Source organism: Manis javanica, chromosome 17 (genome assembly GCF_040802235.1).
Source record: "Manis javanica isolate MJ-LG chromosome 17, MJ_LKY, whole genome shotgun sequence".
NCBI lineage: Eukaryota > Metazoa > Chordata > Mammalia > Pholidota > Manidae > Manis > Manis javanica.
The window spans coordinates 8832125-8854955 of record NC_133172.1 but is presented as its reverse complement, the minus strand read 5'-3'; the positions used below and the strand labels follow the sequence as shown (position 1 = coordinate 8854955).

The following is a 22831-nucleotide window of genomic DNA, read 5'->3' as shown; positions in this document are numbered from 1 at the left end:
TGGACGGTATCTAGAACACTTGTCCATGTCTGTCCAGGGTGGCGAATACTCCCCAGATGCATCCGGGAGATGACAGAGGTTTCCACAGAGCAGGGTTGTGGCCTGAGAGCAGGGCACGTCACACATCTCCGTCTTATTTCCCATCTTAGTCACATGTGTATGTCTCATGTGTGGCCTCATTTCAGATGCATCAGGATAGGAAGCGAGTTTCAGGCCGAGATCCCGGAGCTCCAGGAGCGCCCTCCAGCCGAGACTGGTGAACATGGAGCTTCTCTGGTCTGGAAGCCATCGGATGACATGATGACCAATCCAGAAACACAGGATAGAGGTGGCTGCGACATGGGGGCCAAATTCCCAAGGGTCCCTCTCCTTCCCTCATCTCCAAAGAGTTCCTCCTCCCAGGCCTCACCTGGACCAGGAAGCAGTATCCCTGGGTGCGGCACCCGGCTGCGGGACCAGGGCTTCTCCTCCCGCCCCCCATTCTCCTCTGCGGTAACCGGCCAGGCCATCCTGAGCAGGTGCCAGGAGCAGCGCTTCTGCCCTTCCTCCTTGTCCTTCCCTTTGCCTTCTTTTCAGGGAGCTGTGAGGGAGACAGGGACAAGGAGCCCCTCTGTGTGCTTTTGGGGACGTCTCCGCCCCGGCATTCACTGACTCCCTGTGGCTCCCCTCCCTCACACTCTGCTGGGGACGTTTGCTGGGAACAGTGACTGAGCTCTGCAACTTGGCCTGCTCCAGCACGATGCCAGGAGGGGGCACCAACCTGGAGCTCGCTCTGCACTGCCTGCACGAGGCCCAGGGCGAAGTCCTGGTGAGCTGGAGGCAGGGGCGGGCTTGGCGGGTCCCTGGGATGCCCCTGCTGTGCTGAGGCTTGGGATCTGGTGCATGTAACGTGCCATCTGCGGGCTTTGCGGCTCATGAAAACTGAAAAAGGCCACCCATCCTTCTCCCCAGTGGCTGTGGGGTTGATGTCCTTGTCAGTTGTAGGGCAAGTGTGCAGATAGGGCCCAGTTAGTCAGTTATTTACCTGGGGCAGCAGCAGAGCACCAGGTTCCTCCGAGATCGCAGGGGCAGGGGGAGTGGAGCCCAGTAGACTGACACAGGTCCTGCACTGATCTGGTTTATCGATGGAGCTTTATCTTTTTGATTAAAAACCCATGTACGGAAACCCCTGATGCAACAAAAATATCTGCTTCCTCCAAGGACATGCTTCACAATCCTGAAGGTTAGAAAATAAAAAGTCCCACTCTGAGTAGTGGGAAGGGAGGTCATGTCACCCGAGTTAGGGCCCCAGGAGTCACTGTTGGCAACTGTACTTTTCCTCAAGTTGCAAGGCAGTGGCTGGCACATAGTAGGTGCTCAGCAGAGTAACCAGCACATGTGTGTTGGCCCTCATGAGTGTTGTGGCCCTGGGGCAGGGCTGGCTTTGGGGCCCCCCTCAGTCTAATGCTCTGCTTCCACCATTTTTGAAATGAACTAATTTTGAAAAAGGGGCCTGCATTTTCATTTTGCACTGGGCCCTGCAGGTTCCATGGCCAGTCCCGATCGGGTTTACACTGGTGAGCGAGACAAAATCCTTCTCCGTTGGACTTGCATTTTAATTTTAGGACAGTCAAAAGGAAAATCTGTTTTTAAAAGTTGTTAGTGGTTAGTGCTATGAAAAAAACTGGGGCGTGGCACAGGCAGGGCCCCTACAAATGCCAATCCTTGACGAAGGAAGATGCTGGTGCTGGAATAAATTCGCACACTGCTTTCTTTGTCTAGGAAACTCTACTATGAGAAAAACCCCAGCTGCACTCAGCAGTATGCGTAGTGACGGAGCCGGCACGTCCACTGCAGCTCACAGGCCGCGGCCAGTCCACGGCCCCACCACACGCTGAGTAGCCCTGGAGTGACGGAGGCTTTAGGGGGGCCTGTCAGTGCTTTTCAAATGAGTGAACGGATGAAGGCAGGCCTCCACCTCACCTGCCCTCCCTCAGAAAGTAGCCCGCTTTCCTTCCTGCTCCAGGTGGCCCTAGAGACCCTGATACACGGAGGACCCCAGGAGCCGCCAACTCACCCGCTGGCTGACTACCACTACGCAGGTACTGGAGCGAGGCTGCGGGAGTGGGTGTGCCCGGCTACTACCCGGGAGCCAGTCGGTCTCGGTGGCAGGCCCTGCTTGTGCCCCTGGGCGTGCTCTTGGGGCCCTCCTTCTCCTGCCTTTCCAGAAGGGCCTTTCTTCTCCAGGGTACCTCAGTGGGTGCCTGTCTCTCCTGGCTGGGTCCTCCCTTCCCCCATCCAGTGCAGTGGTTCCCTCAGGGGCTGTGCCCAGCCAGGAAGGGGATCCCCTGGCCAGGGAGAGGTGAAGGCGGGCTCAGATTCAGTGGCTGAGCACCCTAGCCTGGGAGTCAGGGAACTCGGGGTCCCTGCCTCCCGTTGGCAAGTCTGTTAACCAATGGAAGCCTTGTTACTGCATCTGTTACGTGGGGATAGTATTGGTCCCAACCTGCTGAGGGTTTTCTAAGGATTGTATGAGATAAAACAGAGTTCTTGGCACATACTTGGTACTCAGTCATGGCAGCTTTAAAAAGGGCAGGCTGCATTTCCACCATGACTGTGGCGGCAGTACTGTCCTTTTCCCTCCTGTTTCTCCGATAGGTTCAGACGTCTGGACCTCCAAGGAGAAGATCCTCTTTAATAAAGCATTCCAGGCTCACAAGAAGAACTTTTACTTGATACACAACATGGTAAGGTGTACGTGGGTGGGCTGGTGTAGATAAGGCCTCGACCTACACCGCTGAGCTGAGCTAGAGCTGGAGGGCCTATCGGGGTGACATGCTGTTCACAGTGTAAACTGCTTGTAGTTTATAAAGCCATTGATGTGAACACCTCCAGACAGTACAGAAATGCCATCACGTGCTCAAAGCCCTCCACACCCATCCCCGTCATCCTACTTCTGAATGATGACCTTTGACTTTGGCTGGGCACCTCAGGCATTTCCCCGTACAGATCTTACGTGCATATACACATGATTTAGAAAAGGATGCGATCATACTACACTTAATGTCTGCTGATGTTTTTTGTTCTTTTAACTTGATGTACACAAAACTGCATGTAACAAAAATGTGTGATTTGATGTTTTGACATATTTATGCCTGCAAAACCATCACCATAGTCAAGATAAGAAACACATTCATCACCCCCAAAAGTTTCCTCCTGTTCCCTTGGTAAATCCCTTTTTCCTACCACCCCTGTCCCTCCCTAATCACCTCCTTATCTTCTTTTTGTCACTCTAAATTAATTTGCATTTTCCAGAGTTTTCTATCTGTCCTGCAGCATGTGCACTGCTTGTCTGCCTTGTGTGACTTCTTACACTCAGCATCATTATTTTGAGGTTCATCCATGTTATTGTGTGGACCCTTTTTCTTGCTGAAGAGTATTCCATTGTGTGGATGTAACACAGTTCATTTAATCATTCACCTATTGATGGACATCTGTGGGGTTTCCAAGTTATCTGCAATTATAAATAAAGCTTCTGTGAATATTCACATTCAAATCTCTACATGAACAAGTACTGTAGGTGGGGGGAGGGCAGCAAATACTTAGGAAAGGAATGAGTGGCTCACATGGTAGGTGTACATTTAACTTTTCAAGAAAGTGCCAAACTTAAGCAAAGGGGCTGTACCATTTCACATTTCCACCCGCAGGTACAAGAGTTCCAGTTGCTCCACAACATCTCCAGCACTTGATATGGTCGTTTTTTTAAATCATAGCCATTCTAATGAGTATGCAGAGGTATCTCACCGCGTTTCCCCCTGACTAATGTTGCTGAACAACTTTTCATGTGCTTGTTTGCTATCTGTGAGCCTTCTTTGGTGTCTGTTTGCTTCTTTGCCTTTGTTTTCACTGGGATGTTTGTGTTTTTACTGAGTTGTAGGAGTTCATTATTTGTTGTGGGCACAAGTCTTTTATCCAGATATATGCTTTGCAAGTATTTTCTCCCAATCTGTAGCTTTTTAGTCTTTTAAGAGTGTCTTTTGAAGAAAGTTTTAAATTTTAATTAAATTCTATTGATTAATTTTTCTTTCATGGACCGTGATTTTAGTGTTGTATCTAAGAAATCTTTGCCTAACCCATAGTCACAGAGCTTTTCCTCTATGTCTTCTTCTAGAAGCTTTATAGTTTTAGGCTTTACATTTAGACATCCTTTCAGGGTTAGTTTTTGTATGTAGTGCATGGTATGGATTGCAGTTCCATCTTTTCCTGTGGATATTTAGTTGTTCCAGTGCCTTTTGTTGAAGAGGCCATATTTTCTCCACTCAGCTGCCTTTGTACCGTGTCAGATAGCAGTTGGCTGTGTATGTATGGGTTCTTTTTATATGTATTGTTGGATTCTATTTGTTAAAACTGTCTCTGGAATTTCCCCGTGTCCATGGTGGGCACTGGCCTGTCGCTGTCTCTCCTGCGGTACGTTTGTCTGGCTTTGGGATGGGGGTAGTGCTGACCTTGTAGAATGAGTTCAGGAGTGTTCCCTCCACTTCATTTTTTTGAGGGGGAAGAGTTTGTTTAGAATTGGTTTACTTCTTCCTTCCTTAAATATTTGGGCCTGCAGCTTTCTTTGTGGGGAGGTTTTGAAGTACAAATTCAACTTATTTAATAGATATATGGCTGCTCAGGTTATCAATGGCCTTTTCAGTGAACCTTGGTAGTTTTTATCTTTCAAGGACTTTTGTACATTTCTTTAAGTTGTCTGATGTATTAGCATAAAGTTGTTTATAATATTCTTATATTCTCCTTTTTGAATGTATAGACTATAGTGATAGCCCCTCTCTCATTCCTGGTATCCGTAATATATCTTTGTATTCTGATTGAAAGGCTTATCAATTTTACTGATTTTCTCAAAAAAACAGTTTTGGCTTCCTGCTTTTTCTCTATTTGGTTTATTTATTCTGCAATTTCTTCTGTTTGCTTTGTGTTTAAATTGCTCTTCTTTTACTAGTTTCTGAAAATGGAAGCTGAGCTCATTGATTTCAGACCTTCTTCCCAAACATGGGTTTGTGGTGCTGTAAGTTTCCCTCAAAGTACTTCTTTGGTAAGTTTTCTTATTTTGGGTTTTCATTTTTATTCAATTCAAAATACTTTTTCATTTCCCTTTTGATGTCTTTTTTGAACTATGAATATTTAGAAGTGTGTTAATCACCACATATTTGAGGATTTTGCATAGTTCTTCAGTTAACTGATTTTTCAGTTAATGCCATTGTGACCAGAGAAATACTTTGCATGACTTGAATCCTTTTAAATTTATTGACCCTTTTTTATAGTCCAGAACATGGTTTACCTCTTGGTAAATGTTCTTCGTACACTTGAAGGTGGTGTACCTGCTGTGGGTGAGTGGAGCTCTATAAATGAGAGTTCGGTGTGGCTCAGAGTGTGGTTTAGGTCTTCCACCCCTTTACTGTCTAATTGTTTCAGCAATTGTTGAGAATGGGATATTGAAATGTTTTCCTATAACTGTGGGTCTATTTTTCCCCAAAGTTCTATAATTTTTTGCTTCATACATTTTGAAGCCCTGATGTAGACATATGAACTTTTAGGATTCTTACATCTTCTTGATGAATTGCCCCTTTTATCATTATGAAATTATTTACTTCATCTCTGGAAGTACTATTTGCTCTGAAATCTACTTTTTTCTGATATTAGTATATCCAACCTCTCCAGCTTTCTTAAAATGGGTACTAGCATGCTATATCGTTTTTCTTCTTTTCACTTTTAAACTATTTAGCCTTTATAGCTAAAGTGTGTTCTTGTAAATAACATGTGTTCGGTGTTGCTTTTTTATTTCCTATTAAATATTCAGCCTTTTAAATTAGGGTGTTTAGAACATTCACATTCAATGTTGTTATTGAATGGTTAGGTTTAAGTCCATCATCTTGCTATTTGTTTTCTATTTGTCCCATCTGTTGTTTGTTTCCCCTTTCCACTTTTTCTGCCTTCTTTTGGCAGAAAAAAATTAATGTAGTAAATTGTAGGATTCTGTTTTATCTCCTTTGTCAGCTTGTTGGCTATAACTGTATTTTATTATTTTGGTGGATGCTTTAGGGTTAATAGTCTGCATCACTAACTCACCCCAGTCTCCCTTCAAGTGACTTGATAACATTTCATGTGCAGAATGACAGCCTTCCAGTAGCGTACTTACATTCCTCCTCCTGGCCTTTATACAATTGTTGCTATGCATTCTATTTTACATATGTTGTAAACCCCACTATACAGTGTTGATATTTTTGTTTAAATTGTCAATTATTTGTAGAGAGCTTTAAATAATAAGATGTCTTGTATAGTCGCCCATGTACTTACATTTTCACTGCTCCGCATTCCTTTATGTAGATGCATATTTCCATCTGGTATCATTTCCCAGAAGGAAATAAATGTAAGACATTTAACATTTCTTAAAGTGCAGATTTGCCAATAATGAATTTTTCCAGCTTTTGTATAGCTAAAAAAGAACCTTTATTTGGCCTTCATTTCTGAAAGATATCTTTGTTAAGTGTGGAATTCTAGCTTGACAGGTCTTTTCCCTGTAATTTAAAGAGGTAATTTACTTTCTTCTGGCTTTTATTATTTTTCATAAGAAATCTCCAGATTTCTGTGTCTTTGGTTCTCTGCATATAACATGTCTTTTTTTTTCTGGCTGGATATTTGTCGGAATCTCTCTTTGTCACTGGCTTTGAGCAATTTTATTATGATGGGCTGTGGTGTGCTTTCTTCATTTTTCTTTCTTGTGCTTGCAGTTTGTTGAGCTTGTATCTGTGGGTTTATAGTTTTCCTTACATTTGAGGAAATTTAGTCTTGTTCAAACATTTCTTGCATCCCCCCTTCTCCTTTGAGGGGTCCACTTAGTGGGCGCTGGGCTTCCTGCAGCTGTCCGGGAGTCACTGATGCTCTTTTCATTTCGACTGAGTCTCTTTTTCTCTGTGTGTTTCATTTTGAATGACTTTTATTGCTATATTTCTAAATTCAGTAATCCTTTCTTCTGCAGTATCTAATCTGCAGTGTAGTTTTCATCCAGACATTGTAATTTTGATCTCTAGGAGTTCTTTTTGGGTCTCATTTGTGTCCCATGTCTCTACTTAACTTTTTCAACATATAATGTACAATTATAATGACTTTTAGTGCCATTTCCTGCTAATTCTAACATCTGTGTCCATTCTGGGTTGATTTCCATTATATGTCATATTTTCCTGCTTTCCATGCCTGGTAGTTTTTCACTGGATTCCCGGCATTGTGGATGATAGCTTGTTGAGTGCTGGATATTTTGTATTCTTAGTAAGTATTCTTGAACTTTGTTCTGATACATGGTTACTTGAAAACAGTTTGTTCCTTTTGGGCACTGGTTTTGAATTTGTTTAAATTGGACCATTTTTGTCTAAGGCTAATTATTCCTCATTACAGACGCAAAAGCCTCCGAATTTCTCTATCAATGTCCCATGAACTATGAGTTTTTCGCACCCCAGCGGGTGGAAACCAGGTGCTATTCCTGGCCCTGTGTGAGGTGCCTTTTCATCTAATTCTTCCAGGCGGTTCTTTACCCAGTTTTGGGCCACCTCATATGCCCACGCTGGTCAGCACGTGGCTGAATGCTGGAGGGGAGCGCCCCCCAGATCTCTGTAAGTTTCCTCTGAGAAGCTCTTCCCTGTCCTGCCTTGTCCTGTGAACTCTCACCGCCTTGTTCTCCCAGAATCCTCCCCTCCCATCTCAGCTCAGGAAGCCCACCTGGCTCTGCCCGGACCCCTCTCCCCGGGCCTGGAAACTCTCCCAGGGTGTAGTGTGTTGGGACAGTGGTAGCTTATTTTCTGTCTCTCAGAAAGACTTGGTTCTTGGCATGCCTAGCATCTTACCAAACTTTATTTCAGACATTTTGACTGTTTCTTCTCATTGTTTTGAATGGGAAGGTCAATGTAGCTCCTGCTGCTCCATCTTGTTTGGAAGTAGAAGTCCAACTTCTTTTTTTTTTCCTTCCAACCTAGTGATATTTCTTAGGCAGAGGATTTACTACTCTGGCTCCTAGTCTTCGAAGATATACAGAGCTGAAAAAATTTCACATGGAGAAAGTATTTTCTGAAGTGAGCCCCACATCTTAAATGGCCAATTTAATTTTCCTGAGAAATTGTCTTCCTAGAGCAATTAAACTTTCCAGTTCTGTTTTGTTTTTACAGAAGTTATTATTAATGGGGTCCATTCTTAGTGGGGGGAGAGCATATGGTGGGGTCTGAATGCCCGAGGATCCAACTGTGCCCTCAAAACCCCCTCTTTCTCTCGTGGGCCCCTTATCTCTGTGCTGCAGGGCTCTGCCTGGCTGTTGCAAAGGCTTTGTGGTCTCTGCTGATGAGGGTATCCTGCTGCAGGGAGTCCCAGCTGGTAAATGCATAGCCATTAGGCCTGACGTCACAGTGAGCGCCTGTGTAGGGAGCCCTCTTGCACACCTTCCCGTAGGGAAGGCCTCCCGGGATTGACTTGGGGCTCAGAGAGCGTGCAGAGCTTGGACGGTGCTGGCGCTACGGCGGCTTCACCCTGAGCCCCTCATCAGCAGCAGGACTCTGTGCTTCTGTGCTCCTTGTAGCCCAGGGGCGTGCCAAGCCCAAGGGGAGAGACATTCCAGGAGAGCTTTCAGGAAGTGCCTAGCCCCATGGCCAGGGGGCGTGTGGGGCAGTGCCCAAAGCCCGCTGCTGTTTTCTTTCACCAGGTCCAGACAAAATCGGTGGCCCAGTGTGTAGAATATTACTATACCTGGATAAAAAAGAACAGGTTTGCCTATGTTCGGGTCCCAGGCCTGGAAAAGGGGGTCAAAAGAAAGCTGTATGAGGCAGACCCAACAGAAACAAAGGTAAGGGATTCTGGGGCAAGGGGGTCTCACTGGAGTTCAGTGCTGGTCTGGACAACTACTGACCACCCAGGTCAGGGTGGGGAAGGGGCCCCTACAGAGGAAAGCATCTCCCTCAGAAGGGTGGAAGGTCGGCACCCTGATGTCATTTCTGCCCCTCGTGCAGGCCACTTACAGCCCTAAGGAGAGACCCAAATGCCGTCCGACCCCTGAGTTCAAGATAGAGACCAAGAGTTGCAGGAGAGAATCCATGGTCACCGCCAGCCCAAATGCTGCTCCCAAGTGGACCCCTGAGCCTCCGGGGAGCATACAGGGCCAAGGCGCTTTTCCCTGTGGGGAGTGTGAGAGGTGGGCACCAGTCCTGTCCCCGATGCACCCGCACAGCCTGCCCTCTGTCCCCGTGGGCTCTCAGCCCACCTTCCCCCTGCTCTGACCCATGTCCTCTGCTGACTCTGCAGGGTGTTTAACAAGATAGTCGAAATGCCCACATGAGGCAGCACCGGCTTCAGGACCCCATGGAACCAACTGTCAGGGCAGAGAGACCAGCGAAGGCCTTCCTGCTGAAAGAGGAGAAGAAGGAGGAGGAAGGGGAGACGGGGGCTGACATGGGCCCTTTGCAGGGGTGATTTGGGCCATGAGCCCGGGCAAGGGAGCAAGTCATCGGGATGAGGACCTCGGGCCCTGTCACCTCTCCCTTCAGCCTCCCCGAGGTGTTCGGTTCATCCCTCCGCCCCCACTCCTCTGCCCCCTACTGACCAGCCCGGCTTGCAAACACAGCGGGCATTGGCCATCAACACGCAGAGCGCTGCCATCATTGGATACTGTGACATCCTTGCCAGCTGGTGCAGAGGCTCTGTTCTCTTTAGGTCAATAGTCTCTCCCCTTCTATTCTCCAGAGCAGGGGACCTTGTATGGGGTAACAGGTTTGATCTCAGTCCTTACCAGTCTTTGCCTCGATTCTGCGGTTTGGTTACGTCTGTTAGAGAAGGCCGAGGCATGGACACCCAGTGGGAAAATACCTCCAGATCTCCCAACGTGTCAGACTCCTCATCAGGAGAGTGTGCCCTCTGCATTTAGCCCCTAGTATGACAATGACTTGGTACATTGTTAGGTTTTTTTTGTCCATGTCAATCTGTAAACCCTATTAAATTGTGTTCTTAAGCAGCTATCTTCTGGCTTCTCTGGCCTGTTGATCCAACAAAGGCTTTAGGGCTCCTGCCAGTCACCAGTCACAGAAACGAGTAACCTTAGTCTCCGCCCTGGAGGGGCCGGGTCCCCATACATTCCGGGAGCCGGCCCTGAGGTGCCCACTGCAGTGTGTGTCAGCACCCAGTCCATGCAGTGGGCACACAGCGACACAGGAGGGACACAGGTGCTCCCCTCAGGGAGCTCACATTTTAGGAGCAGGAGAGCAGCAGGAATAAATAAGCAAAGTGGTTTTAGCTCCTGCTTTGGGCCATAAGGACAGAAGAGTCAGCAGCGTGGTGAGCAGCAGTCAGGACATGACGGGGGTTCCAGTGTGTCCGGGGTGAAGTCAGGGTCTCCCAGCAGCGGCCAGCTCAGCATGCGGATCGCAGCGGGGACGAGGATCACCCCCTCCTGCCCCGAGGTCCACACCAGAGGGCACAGGAAAGAGCACGTTCCTCCCTCCCTCCTCGTGTCCCTCTTTAAGAGCGGGGAGGCTTGTAACGGTCTCCAGAAGAATGCCTCTGGGTCCACTGGTCAGGACGGGGGCCCATGCTGTTTCTAAACTGATCCCTGGCAGTGGGAAGCGATATGGCGCAGTCATCCCCATATCCAAGGTCTCCTCAGGACCGGGGGAAACCAGCATGTTCGCTCAGGTTTCCTGCCTCCTGACGAAAGCGGAAATTCTTCCTGCGGGAAAAGAAGAGGAAGCATGAGCGGCTACCGGGTCGGCAGCCCTTGCGTCCACCACAAGGTGACGGGAGGAAGATAAGGCAGGGGCTCAAATCCTAAAGAGTGACCAGGGTGTGGCCGATGGCTTTAGGGGGACGGCCAGGGAAGGCCACCCAGAGGAGGCTGCTGGGGCCACGGTCTGGATTCCAGGCCACGGCATGGCAAGTGCTGACTCTGCCTTGGAACTAGTGGAGGGTCTTAAAAACTCTGTGGCTGTTGTGCTGAGGTTGCAAGAGGCAGGACGGCAAGCCTAGAGATGTGACAGAGGCTCTCAGAGACGACGGTGGCCTGGGCTGGGTAGCCATAAAGAGGGACAGAAACTCAGGGATTAGGGATGTGTCTTAGGAGACTCAGACTTACTGATGGGTCACACTGTGAGAAACCCACTCACTGGTCCAAATTCAGTAAGTGGACACGGAGACAGGAGAGCGGAGCGAGGCTTTAATGACGGTCTTGCAGGATTGGGAGTCTGGTGGGCAGGCACACCTGGGGAGTTTGGCCCCAGTAATTTACCTCCTAGTGCGCGAGTCCCTCCCCTGGTTCCTCATTGGCTGAGTACTGCAGGGTTCACATTCTTTCCCGACTTCGCCTAAGCCAGTTACATCTTTCTTATTGGTACGTTTAAAAAATTCAACCAGGTATAGCCAGGCCCTTATCAATTCCCACCCCGACTCTCAGCCTGAGCAGCTTCCATTACATGGCCTTTTGTTAATACCTTACTGTTAAAATGTTTTAAACCTCCTGGTGAGAATAAATCACATTTGGGTTTTATGCTGTCTTCTAACAGCTGTGACAGTTTCTCAGACTTTCCTTGTTTCGGATGCCGTGACAGCTTTGAGACGTCCTGGTCAGGTATTTTGGAGATTGTGCCTCAGTTGGAATTATGTGTTTTTCTCATGATTAAACTGGAAGACCATAGAGGTGAAGTGCCACTGTCATCACATGTTATTAAGGGTACATGTGTCAATGTTTTGATTTATCACTGTTGGTGTCAGCCTCAGCCGCCTGGCTGGCAACGTTTGTCAGGTTTTTCCACCCTCAGCTCAGTGTTCCTCCCCATACTGTGCAGGAAGTCACTTAAGGAGGAAGGAGTTGTGCTCCACCTTTTTTATTTTGGTATTAATGTACAATCACATGAGCAATATTGTGGTTACTAGGTTCCCCCCTGTGGGATTGATGGGGTTGATACATAATTCAAGTAAGGTAGAAATCAAATGTATGAGCTCACATGACTTGACTGTTTTTCCCACACACTCAGTTGATGTGTAATCAAGGACCGAGTGATGGGAACCAAAGCAGTTCTCATGGCTCGGAGCCATCTTCACACAGTTTGGTATCCTTGAGAAGCGTCGCGACCTTGGGCTAGACTCAAGGCCGGATAATGATGTTTGAGTTCATTGTAAGTTCATTTGCTCAGTAAACATGAGGAGTGTCTTCTCAGCATTGCTCCTGAGCTGTTATGCCTTGAGCCTCCTGGCTGACCCTTTCAGGTCTTCAACGACTCATCCTGTCTCCTCCCTTGTCTGTGGCTTAGAGGCAGGGAGGGGACCGGCAAGTGGCGCCTGAACAGGGACCGTTGACAGAGCAGGGAAGCTCCGCTCGGGCGACCCTTGACCAGCAGAGCAGGAGCTCCGAAGATCGCTGATCCGGTAAGACTCCCGAGAAATCGTGCGTAGGGACAGCGAGACGTCAGGACACTATAATGGGCCAAACAGACCAAAGCAGCTAACCGGAGGACTATTTAAAATTACTCTGTGCCCTCCTAAAAACACCAGGAGTGAAAACTTCTAAGAAGGATTTTGCCCAATTGCATAAATACATTAAAAAATATTGTTATTGGTTGCCGCCCCAGGGAACCCTCAAACAAACAAATTGGGCTAATGTTATGAGATCTTAAGAAAGCTCCTGGACGGGGCGATGCTATGCCTTGGCCTATCTAATCTTTATGTAACTTGATCACTCTCGCTTTGCAACCTTTACAATCTCCCCCTTTTTAGGGGCTCGCCCGGGATGACCTCAGAGGTGAGCATCAGCACCCAAGCCTGCCTTTTCTCTCCCTGTCCTTATAGAAGGGAGCCGTCTGTGGCACACATCGGGCGCTCGTCAGCCACTTAAATGGGAGGAGCCCGGCTGCCGATGTCAAAGTCTCGAGCGACAGTTTCCCCTGCGTCTCCCTCAGTGGATCCCCCGTCTCCCTCGGGAGCCGGGAATGTCAGCTGAGTGGAGGCCCGGATTCCCGTTCAGAGGCGTCTCCTTGGATGCGAGGGACCGAGGAAGGCCGTGGGCACCTGCGAGACTCTAGGCTGAGGCTGCACTTCAGCAGCTTCTGAAAGGCCCGCGTGTCTGGAATCAGACCCCGACAGCCCGACTGGGTGTCCGTGAGGAGCGCCTCTCTCTCTCTGCCTCTGACTCCCAGCCTGCTTCTTCAGCCTGCCCTGGCCTCTGAGTGAGGCAGGGGGTGTCCCTAACTCTCTTCTGACTTCATCAGTCTCACGGAACCTGACGCTCACCCCTGCAAGGTAGGAGGCCCACGCTTCGCTCTTATTCCTGACTTAATGCTGCACTCTTTATCTAAGATGTGTCTGGGCACCCGTTAGCCACTTAAAAGACAATTAGCGGGGGCTACCAGTCTTAAGTCTCGGGTGAAAGGTTTCCGGGTGTCTGCCGCTCCTTGATCCCCCGCCTCTGGACCAATGGGAATGTCGGGGAGTGGTTGAGCCGATTTCCTACTTTCCTATCCTAATCGGCGGACTCCGAGGACGGACTGGATCAGTAGACCATGGTCCTTAGATCTCAGCTCCGGCTGATGGATCCTATGGCGCTGAGTGAACCTCCAGCTAGGCTGCTGCCTATGCAAAGATGCAGATGATCCCGACCTCTTATCTCACAGATCAGATTTCTTACAGTAGGTGATTAGCAGGATAATTCCCAAGCAGTGAGAGAAACTGGTGTTTAAGGGTATAAACCCCACCATAAATGTCTGTAACAGGCTCTGAATTTTATCTCTCCCTTTGCAAGGGCTCCTCTGCTCCCTTTCAAAGCAGTCCTGTTAGGCCTGCGCCACTTTTTCCTGTGTAATGTAATGTAAGTGGCGTCTGTAAAGCCATCAAGCTGAAAGGTCAGACCAACAAGTCAATAGCTCTGTTCTGTTAACTCCTTTCCCTAGAGGCAGTCGTCCTGGAGCTGAGCATTTCCTTGTCTGCAGCCCCAGGGAAGCGAGACAAGCCTGTGACTCAGATCAAGACTCTAAGCAGTGAAGAAAAGTCACACACTCCCTGCACTCATCAGACAGGCAGGGGCCTCTTGAGGAAGGACTAAAGCTCGTGCAGAAGAAACTAGGAAAACTAACTGAGAGTAATTCAGTCCCTAAACTAAGAAAGAAGTGTCTTATCTTCTGCACATAAACCTGGCCTCAACACAAACACTGATTAGAGAGGCTTGGCCCCTGAGAGAAGTATGCGATATAATGTTATGCAGCTAAACATATTTTGCCACAAGGAAAATAGTCAAAAGTCCCATGAACTACTATAATATGGAACTAGTTTTCTAAATTCTTTTAGTGAAAATCTATTCTACTTACTGGTTCATCATTATCTTTGAAAATTGGGAAGTCTTAAACTAGACTCCCTGAGATAGAAGAGATTTATATTTTATAGCACAGCCTGGCTTTAAATGACTGGTGCTAGAATTATACTTGCATTTCATTTCCAGCCCCCTGGACACACACAGTCAGTATCAGTTCAGAGCCTTCATCGGCCCTGTTAGTCTGGAGCCATCTAAACCTTAACCCAGTTACGTAAACTGCTCGCCCTTAGAGTGTATTCTTGAAAACTGAAGTACTTTAATCAAGTAAGCTAAAAAGAAAGAAGGCAATTGAATATTAGTAACTCAAATCTTTATATCAGTTTGTCTGTGTATGTTTTTATATGAAAAGTGTTAATTGTAGTCATTATGTCTCAGCCTGTATGTTTGTGTGTTTAAGTGTGTAAATGAAAAATATTTCCTACCTCCGGATGGTATTAAGCGCTTGTGAACATTGAGCATTCTAAAACTTCCAGAAAATCTAATAAAAAATATTAAGCATTAATGCTAATTTAGGTTTACATGAAACGGACATGTCCTTATAGTTAACAGCTGCCAAAGTTTACTTAAAGTCATTTAAGTTGATGTTACCTGTTAAATATTTCAAGAAGATGCTTAAAGAAAAGCTTGACTTTGATGTTTGGTAAAAGTTTTATAAGTAATCGGCATGGTTGCTAAAAATAAGTAAACAAGTGTAGCAAATAAACATCTTAATAATAATACTGTATTAATGTATAACAGTGTATATATCTGCAAACAGAATTTTTGTGGCAGTCAAAATTCTTAAAGTTTGTGGTTATATAGACAGATTTTGTGCTTAATGAGAAATTGTGTTGTAAGGCACATTTCCAAAAATGATAAAATATGTTCATAGATGTATCAATCTGAAGAATGCTGGTGTAACAGTTTACAGTGGCCTGTTCTTCAGTGTTCATTGAAGGTTAAGGTAACAAATGGTTTTAAGTTCTAATGAAAACTACTTAATATAATAAGGAAAACATTTCTGGATGCTAAAGAATGTATATTTTAATAAGAGAAGGTATAAGGAATAGAAATGCATTGTATTGAAAGTAAAAGAAGATAACTTCAAAAGTACAGCTGTTTGTTTAAAGACAGTGAAGACTGAATGTAAAAGGAAAGTTGTAAAAAGTTTATAAAAATTGATATAGTCATGCTATGTAAAATTAAAGCAAATAAATCTTGATATCAAGTACACAGCAAGACTAGAATTTTTGTTTGTTAAAAGAACAAAAGTTGATATGTCAAAGAAATAATCAATCCTCCCATGTTTTCCTCCATATGCTACCTCTATAGCTTTTCTTCTTCCTTCCTAATTACAACGCTTAAATAGAATTCGTGCCTCATATCGAATTTACCGAGCATCATAATTCCTCCAGGTGGTAAAGATACCTCGAGACAAGTGCTGGGCATAGAAGCCACAGGGCATAAATCTGCAAAGAAGTAAAAAGCTAACCTTTTCAAACAATATGGCTTCTCTCTCACTTACCAACTTTACATTTCCCTGTATGGCCCCGGAAGATGACTGGTTAGCCAGAGACAGGTAAGATTCCTCAAGGGAGGAACAACCTAAGACAGGCACAGTCGCAGGGGGGCCATCAGGTGAGAAATTGGGGATCAACAGTGGTGAGGCTTAGAACCTCACCCCCCCTGTTTTGAGAGAAATCTGCATCCGTGGATGTTTTAAGGCCCTTGTCTAGCTTGGATTAACACATAGTCTACAGGCACACACCTGATCATTTACAATTGCTCTCTTACAGCACTAAACTATGTTTTCTACCTTTATCTTGCATCTACCTACCACTTCAGCATTTTATTAAAAATAAAAATAATAATAATAATAAAGGGAGAAATGTGGGAAAATCAAGTATAAAAATCAAACGAATATTCATATTTGACCTGATTGTTTATAGTTCATAATGCGTGATCAAAACCGAAAGTTTCTGTGATGACTGCCCTTGTACTGTTCACCATGTAAGAACTTATTCACTATGTAAGAATTCGTTCATCATAAAAGAACTTGTTCGTTATGCTTCAGAAGATTGGAGACTGATGAGAATTAGGCTTGAGATGGATTAATGATTGTGCATTGAGCATTGACCCCCCTATACAGAATTTTATTGTTGTTAACAGCCATTTGATCAATAAATATGAGAGATGCCCTCTCAAAAAAAAAAAAAAAAGATTTTCCAACTTGAAGTAATACCTGTGTTTTGGCAATAAACTGTACTAGTGATGCATTATTTTTAGAATAGTGCTTTTCTATTTAATATAGTCTTTTAAGAGTTATGTAAAATGCTTTATTCATATTTATAACTGAGATTAAACAATGTCATTTTCATATGTCAAAAAAAAAGAACAAAAGTTTCTTACTCTACCTTTAATGTTGAAAGATTATAAAAAGTTTTCTGATTATTAAAACAGTTTCTTTTGTTTAAAGTCTCAATGAATTGTCTGAGTATTTAAGAAAATGAGATCTTAATATTAAAAAGACTAAGCTAAGTGTTGTTAGCTGTGTAACCTTCTGCATTTGCTTTTAAACTTATTATCATTCTGGTTAAATAATAAGTGTTATTTAATAACTATAATTCTATTTAGGCAAGTGCCTTAAAAACTTTTGACAACTTCCCAAGACCAAATTTTAAAAAGTTTTTTTACTTCTAATTAACTCTGATATTTTCCAGAGGGCCCCTGAAACATATCAGAGGAATTTCTTCTCCTCATCAAGGAAAATATTTGACTAATTTGGCGTATTTCCCCGATATATATTTGCCTGGAGAGCACCGTCAAAGGGAATGATGGCAAACTTTAGTACTGAATGTTGTAAGTTACAGAAATAGCACTCCTCCCCCTGAGACGCTTACTCCTGATGCCCAATTAAATTTCCCTGTGAGCACTGCTAGCGTCACGGACTGTGTATGTACTCACTGTACTCATGTAGCCTCTTACTGTAATTCCACAATCAATGTGAAATGGTCTTCTGGATATAGACTTCCAAATGGTTGGGTAATTTTGTGTAATGACAAAACACATCAAGCCCTTTCTTCCCCCTACCGAGGTGTTTGTGGGGTGGGACGCATTCTTCCTGATCTAATAGACCGTCCGGATATAAGCGTGAGAGACGTCTCTGAGCTCTGCCGTCAGATTGTGATGAAAACTTGAAACTTGGAGACCCTGCCGCTGTTGCAGCTGCAGCTGCGTTCCTCCTGCCGGTTCCTGGACTTGTCGTAGGAATGCAGAAAGAGATCTCTAAGCTGGCCTGTGCATATAGCAAAACAACAAATTTGACTGCTTCTATATTATCGGAACTCAACCCAGACCTGGGAGAAGTGCGAGCTGCAGAGCCTCAGGATCGCGCTGCTGTGGACCGTCTGCTGTTAAAAGAGCACGTAGGATGTGAACAGTTTCCAGGAATGTGTTGTCTCAATTTGTCTGATTCTTCTCAAACTATTCAGAATCAATTAGATGATATCCATCATATTGTCAATAAGTTTTCATAAATGCCTGGGTTACCTGACTGGTTTTCTTGGTTTCGTTGGATATGGCCAGTAATTGTAGGCCTGCTTTTACTACGTATCTGTATTCCCGCTTTGTTAATGTGTGTACGCAATTTAATTAGTAGTTTGTTAAAACCTATACATGCTTACGTTACTCTACAGGAAATCATGTCAAAGAAATAATCCTCTCATATTCTCTTCTATCTGCTACGGCTCTTTACTAGAATTCGTGCCTCATACTTAAAATTGCTGTGCATCATAATCCTTTTCACTGGCAAAGATGTCTTAAAGTGTTGGATTCTCCCAGAGGAGGACGCTGCCCCAAATCACTCACGAAAGGCATCTCTTGATGCAATAAGCAAGAGGAATTTATTCAGGAGCCAGCTAGCGGGGGTCCAAGTTAGCCCGACGCAGCGGGTCTCAACAAGGACCCTGAGCACACAAAGCTAGAAGGTTTTATAGCATTTTCAAAGGGGGCAACATTTTCCACAATCACAATACAGTGTTTTTTCATAGACACATAAATCTTTGCCTGGGGCCACATCCTGGGGTCTGGTTAGATAAGATTACCTTCAGAATGTTTAGGGTGGTTCTAGTAAGATAAGCTTGGTGTGTATGATTAACTGATTTGAGGTCAGCTAATTGAAGGTCACTACATTTAACACTGGCTGACTAACTTGTTTTTCAAGATTCTAATAATTTTCCTCCTTCTAGGTTAGGGGGTGGTATTTAAGCCTTTAAGATGGCTGTACTTATGCTAACTTTTGATTCTTCAGATCCTACAAAAGCAAATGCTGAACATAAGCCACGGTGCATAAATCTGTAAAGAAATGGAAAACTAACCTTTTCAGAGAATATTACTTCTCTCTTACCAACTTTACATGTCCCTGTATGGCCCCGGAAGATGGCTGGTTAGCCAGAGACGGGTAAGATTCCTCAAGGTAGGAACAACCTAAGACAGGCACAGTCATAGGGGGGCCATCAGGTGAGAGATGGGGGGCCAACAGAGGTGAGGCTTAGAACCTCAACCCCCCAGTTTTGAGATAAATCTTCTGCACCCATGGATGTTTTGTTGCCCTTGCCCAGCTCAGACCAAAACACAGTCTATAGCACAGACCTGCTCACCTGCACCTACCCTCTAATTGCACTCCATTTATTTTCTATCTTTACTCTCCTTTACGTAAGTTCAAAACATGGACTTTTATTTTATACTGTAGAATGTAAAGAGCTATACTATGTCAAAAAACCTTCTATTAGAACTGGTCCACTTATTATACTCCTATATCTTTGTATTACTTAAAAGAAAAGGGGGATATGTGGGATTGATGGGGTTGATACATAATTCAAGTAAGGTAGAAATCAAATGTCTAAGTACACATGACTTGACTGTTTTTCCCACACACTCTGTTGATGTGTAATCAAGGACTGAGTGATGGGAACAGTTCTCATGGCTCAGAGCCACCTTCACACAGTTTGGTATCCTTGAGAAGCATCGCGACCTGGGGCTAGACTCAAGGCCGGATAATGATGTTTGAGTTCATTGTAAGTTCATTTATTCAATAAGTACGAGAAATGCCTTCTCAGCATTGCTCTTGAGCCCCCTGGCTGGTCCTTTCAGGTCTTCGACAACTCATCGCGTCTCCTCCCTTATCTGTGGCTTAGAGGCAGGGAGGGGACCGACAACTTTAAACATTCCCTCTTCATCTTTGATTTTAGACAGCTTTATTATAATGTGTCTTTGAGGAAAGTTCTTTGGGTTGACACCTTTAGAAGACTTAGTGTTTTATGAACTTGGATGTTCGAATCCCTTCCCAGATGTAAGAAATTCTTAGCCATTATTTTGTTAAATAAGCATTCTGCCCCTTTCTCCCTCTCCTCTCCTTCTGGGATTCCAATAATACATACTTTTGTTTTGTTTTAATGGCATTCTGTAGTTCATATAGTCCTTCATTCTTTTTTGTTCTTTTTCCTTTGTTCTCCTCTGATGGGACAATTTCAATTGACCTGTCTTCTACTTGACAGATTCTTTCTTCTGCTTCAAGTCTGCTGCTGATGCCCTCTACTGTAGAAAATTTCATTCATTTACTTCTTCAGCTATAGAATTTGTTAGTTCTTTCCATCATTTCTCTCTGTCATACTTCTCCCTTTGTGTATTATTCCTGATTTCACTGAATTGTGTTTCTCTGTTTTCTTGTAGTTAACTGAACTTCCTGAAAACAACTATTTTGAGTTCTTCCTCAGGTAAATTGCAAATCTCCATCTTTGGGGTCAGTTATTGGAAAGTTATTGTGTTCCTTTGGTGGTATCATGTTTCCTTGATTTTTCATGTTCCTTGAATTCTTGCATTTCTGTCTTTGCATTTGAAGAAGTCATCTCCTTTTATCTTTACTGACTGGGTTTGGGGGATAAATACTTTTCACCAGCCCTGTTAGGGGCTCTGAGGCTCCCTCAGACCTTTTCTACGGATGCTTCTGCTCCACACTCCTTGTTCCCTCTTTGGGGGGAATTCTTAAAATTGTATGCCTTTTCTTGATACTGAGCTTCCCATCTGCTTTCCCTAAGGCGGCGCTGGTTGCTCAAGTTTGTGTGCTTTCCACCAATCCCGCAGAGTTGGGTCAGCTTTCTGCATGTGCTCCCTAGCTGCATGCAAAAACTCACTCACACTAGCTGACCTTGGGGGCATGCACAGCGAGCGGGCCATGGGATGGGTTGCGGGTGGGTGAGGTGTGCAGAGCTCTGGGGATGCCTGTGGACCATGTGGGGGGATCTGCAGATGAGGCATCGTTAGTGTCCCTGATGGTGTCTGCAAAGTGATTAGTAGGATTTGCAGTGCTCTGACGCCCTCCAGGAACCCAGGCTTCTGTTTTCCCAGCCACGCCCCATTCCCCAGTCAGCATCAGACGCAGCTGGAGAATCTAGGTGCTTACCCTACGCTCTCACTTTTCCTGTGGGAGGAGTCATAGGCTGAGAAGATCTCTCTTGGCACTCAGCTGTGTCACCTTGGGGAAGGGGTGACATGAATAAAGTTCCTCTTCTTCAATGCATCCAATCTCAGATGGGTTTATGTACGTATATATGTATGGTCCAGTGGTGTGCTGGAATTTCTCTGCTGGACTCCCAGATTTCCAAGAAGATACTCTTGTCTGCAGGTGTTATGACTTTCTTAGATTAATATTTATTAAGCGGAGCACGGGGTGCCAGATGGTGAGCCATAGTTCAATAGAAGACCGCACGAGAAATTGAAATAGAGTTTATTTACACACAGGACCTGGAGGAAGTCCATGGCATGCCTCAAAGGGGAGGTCAAGGCAGGGTGCAGGCAGAAATAGAGTGCAACAGGAGTGGAATGCTTTGGCGTTCCTGGGCTAAGGCTCAATCAGTCCGTTTAAATTCAAAAGAACAGGAATTTGGTAGGCTTCATGGGGTTCTTATCTTAGGGGCACACAAGAGGAAGGCCCTGAGGGGTGAAGGAGACTACTGATCACAACAACTGTTGGGGAAGTCCAGAACTTAAGATTTGCTTGTGCCTGTCTCTATGGGCTGTTTTCAAGGGCATGCACTTACGTGGGCAGGGGGAAGCTAGGGTCTCTTTAAGGCCCCTGTGAACTACTTGGCAATAGTACCATGACATTGGTACTGGTGAAGCTTAGCTAAACTCTTGACAGTGGGTGATTGTCAAAATCAGTGTTCTGGGGACAAAGGTAGAAAACTTCTATTTCACCATTTAGATGACACTTCTGTTATGCTTACAGTTGACCTAAGGCAACCAGAAAGCCTCTCCCCCCGTGGCTGGACACGGGACAGTTTGGAGAGCTCTCTTGGGTATCATCATCTCTAAGCATGAAGGCTGTGAGCCTTACGAGACCTATACGCTCTGTTCTTGGGGATGCTTTCCTGTATGTCATGAGCTTGACATACAGGCAAAATGAGCTGAGCATCTTGTTGCCCAGCAAGGCCTGCTGGCATCTATCATATCTCTTAAGGTAGAAGGCCGTAGAGAAGCGCAGGCATGTCTCACACGCACTGGAAAAATCCCTGGATAAGTAAATTCTGACAAACATCGTATTTTAGCAACAGAATCCTGTGATTCACCAAGTTCTCATATTCCACAGTTGTCCTTATTTTGCAAGCACGTCGAGGCAGGTAACAATGGAGATGTACGAATTCAACAGGAGGCAAGAGTATGGTTTCATCTTCCGCACTTGCAGGTGGAAAATGTCCCCATTACTCCGTAATCTTACTCCCCTCCTGGGCTCCTCCGTATCAGCGTGCATTCAGCTCTGAGTCCTCCTCCTTGCTGTGGTTTTAGGGTGCTGCTGGCCTTCAGCGCTACTGAGAGTCGTCGATGTGCAACCAGAGAGGGTGACTTTCTCCATGTATTTTAAGCTCCCCCCCCCCCGCCCACCTACAAAACACCTGCCATTTCTATATTTCCTAGGGACCTTATCCTTAGAAGTTTTGAGAGATCCTGCCCTAAACCCCTTCATTTACTCTCTGGACAGCTAATTGGAATCATCCTCAGGGCCATATACTCTAGCAGAAGTTCAGAGACTCTGTAAACTCAAGGAACAGGAGGAGAGGGACAGCTGCAGTTCGTTTCATGGGTTGTTGGGAGGGTCCAAAGAGCATGTGGTTCTAGAGGACAGATCCTGATAGTCAGTGGCAGGTGGTCCATGGTGCAGACCTTGAGTGTGCAGCCCGGGTGGAGGGAAACACAAGGCCTAGGGACACCTTCGAGGAAGGTGCCAGCTCCTGCAGGGCTCGGCAGTAAGGGAACCAGCCCTCGGTGATGAGGACCGATCTGCCCTGCCCTGTCCCGCTGTTGTCACAGCTTGTGGAGGAGCGCTGATTCATCACCATCCTGCCCATGTCCGTGGCCTCAGAGAGGCAGCTTCATTCTTAGCGCCCCCTCCTGTCCAGAGCTTGAGATGATCAAGAACCTGGTCACTCCTGATGGGCC

The 22831-nt window shown here is 45.5% G+C and overlaps 1 protein-coding gene and 1 long non-coding RNA gene across 2 annotated transcripts in view; both read left to right on the top strand.

The window, feature by feature from the left end:
• Nucleotides 1-11273, top strand: part of LOC140847134 (zinc finger protein 541-like) — a 38458-nt gene extending 27185 nt beyond the window's left edge. The window contains 8 exon segments of the mRNA XM_073226370.1: nucleotides 186-328; nucleotides 705-808; nucleotides 2006-2081; nucleotides 2638-2726; nucleotides 8720-8860; nucleotides 9024-9205; nucleotides 9316-9326; nucleotides 9329-11273. Coding sequence (XP_073082471.1) covers nucleotides 186-328; nucleotides 705-808; nucleotides 2006-2081; nucleotides 2638-2726; nucleotides 8720-8860; nucleotides 9024-9205; nucleotides 9316-9326; nucleotides 9329-9483 — 901 coding nt within the window. The 3' untranslated portion in view covers nucleotides 9484-11273.
• Nucleotides 11274-11348: 75 nt separating this feature from the next.
• LOC140847002 (uncharacterized) lies at nucleotides 11349-19462 on the top strand. Its single transcript, XR_012126560.1, has 3 exons — nucleotides 11349-12423; nucleotides 12844-13293; nucleotides 13941-19462. It is a non-coding gene; the product is annotated as an uncharacterized lncRNA (long non-coding RNA).
• Nucleotides 19463-22831: the final 3369 nt, after the last annotated feature.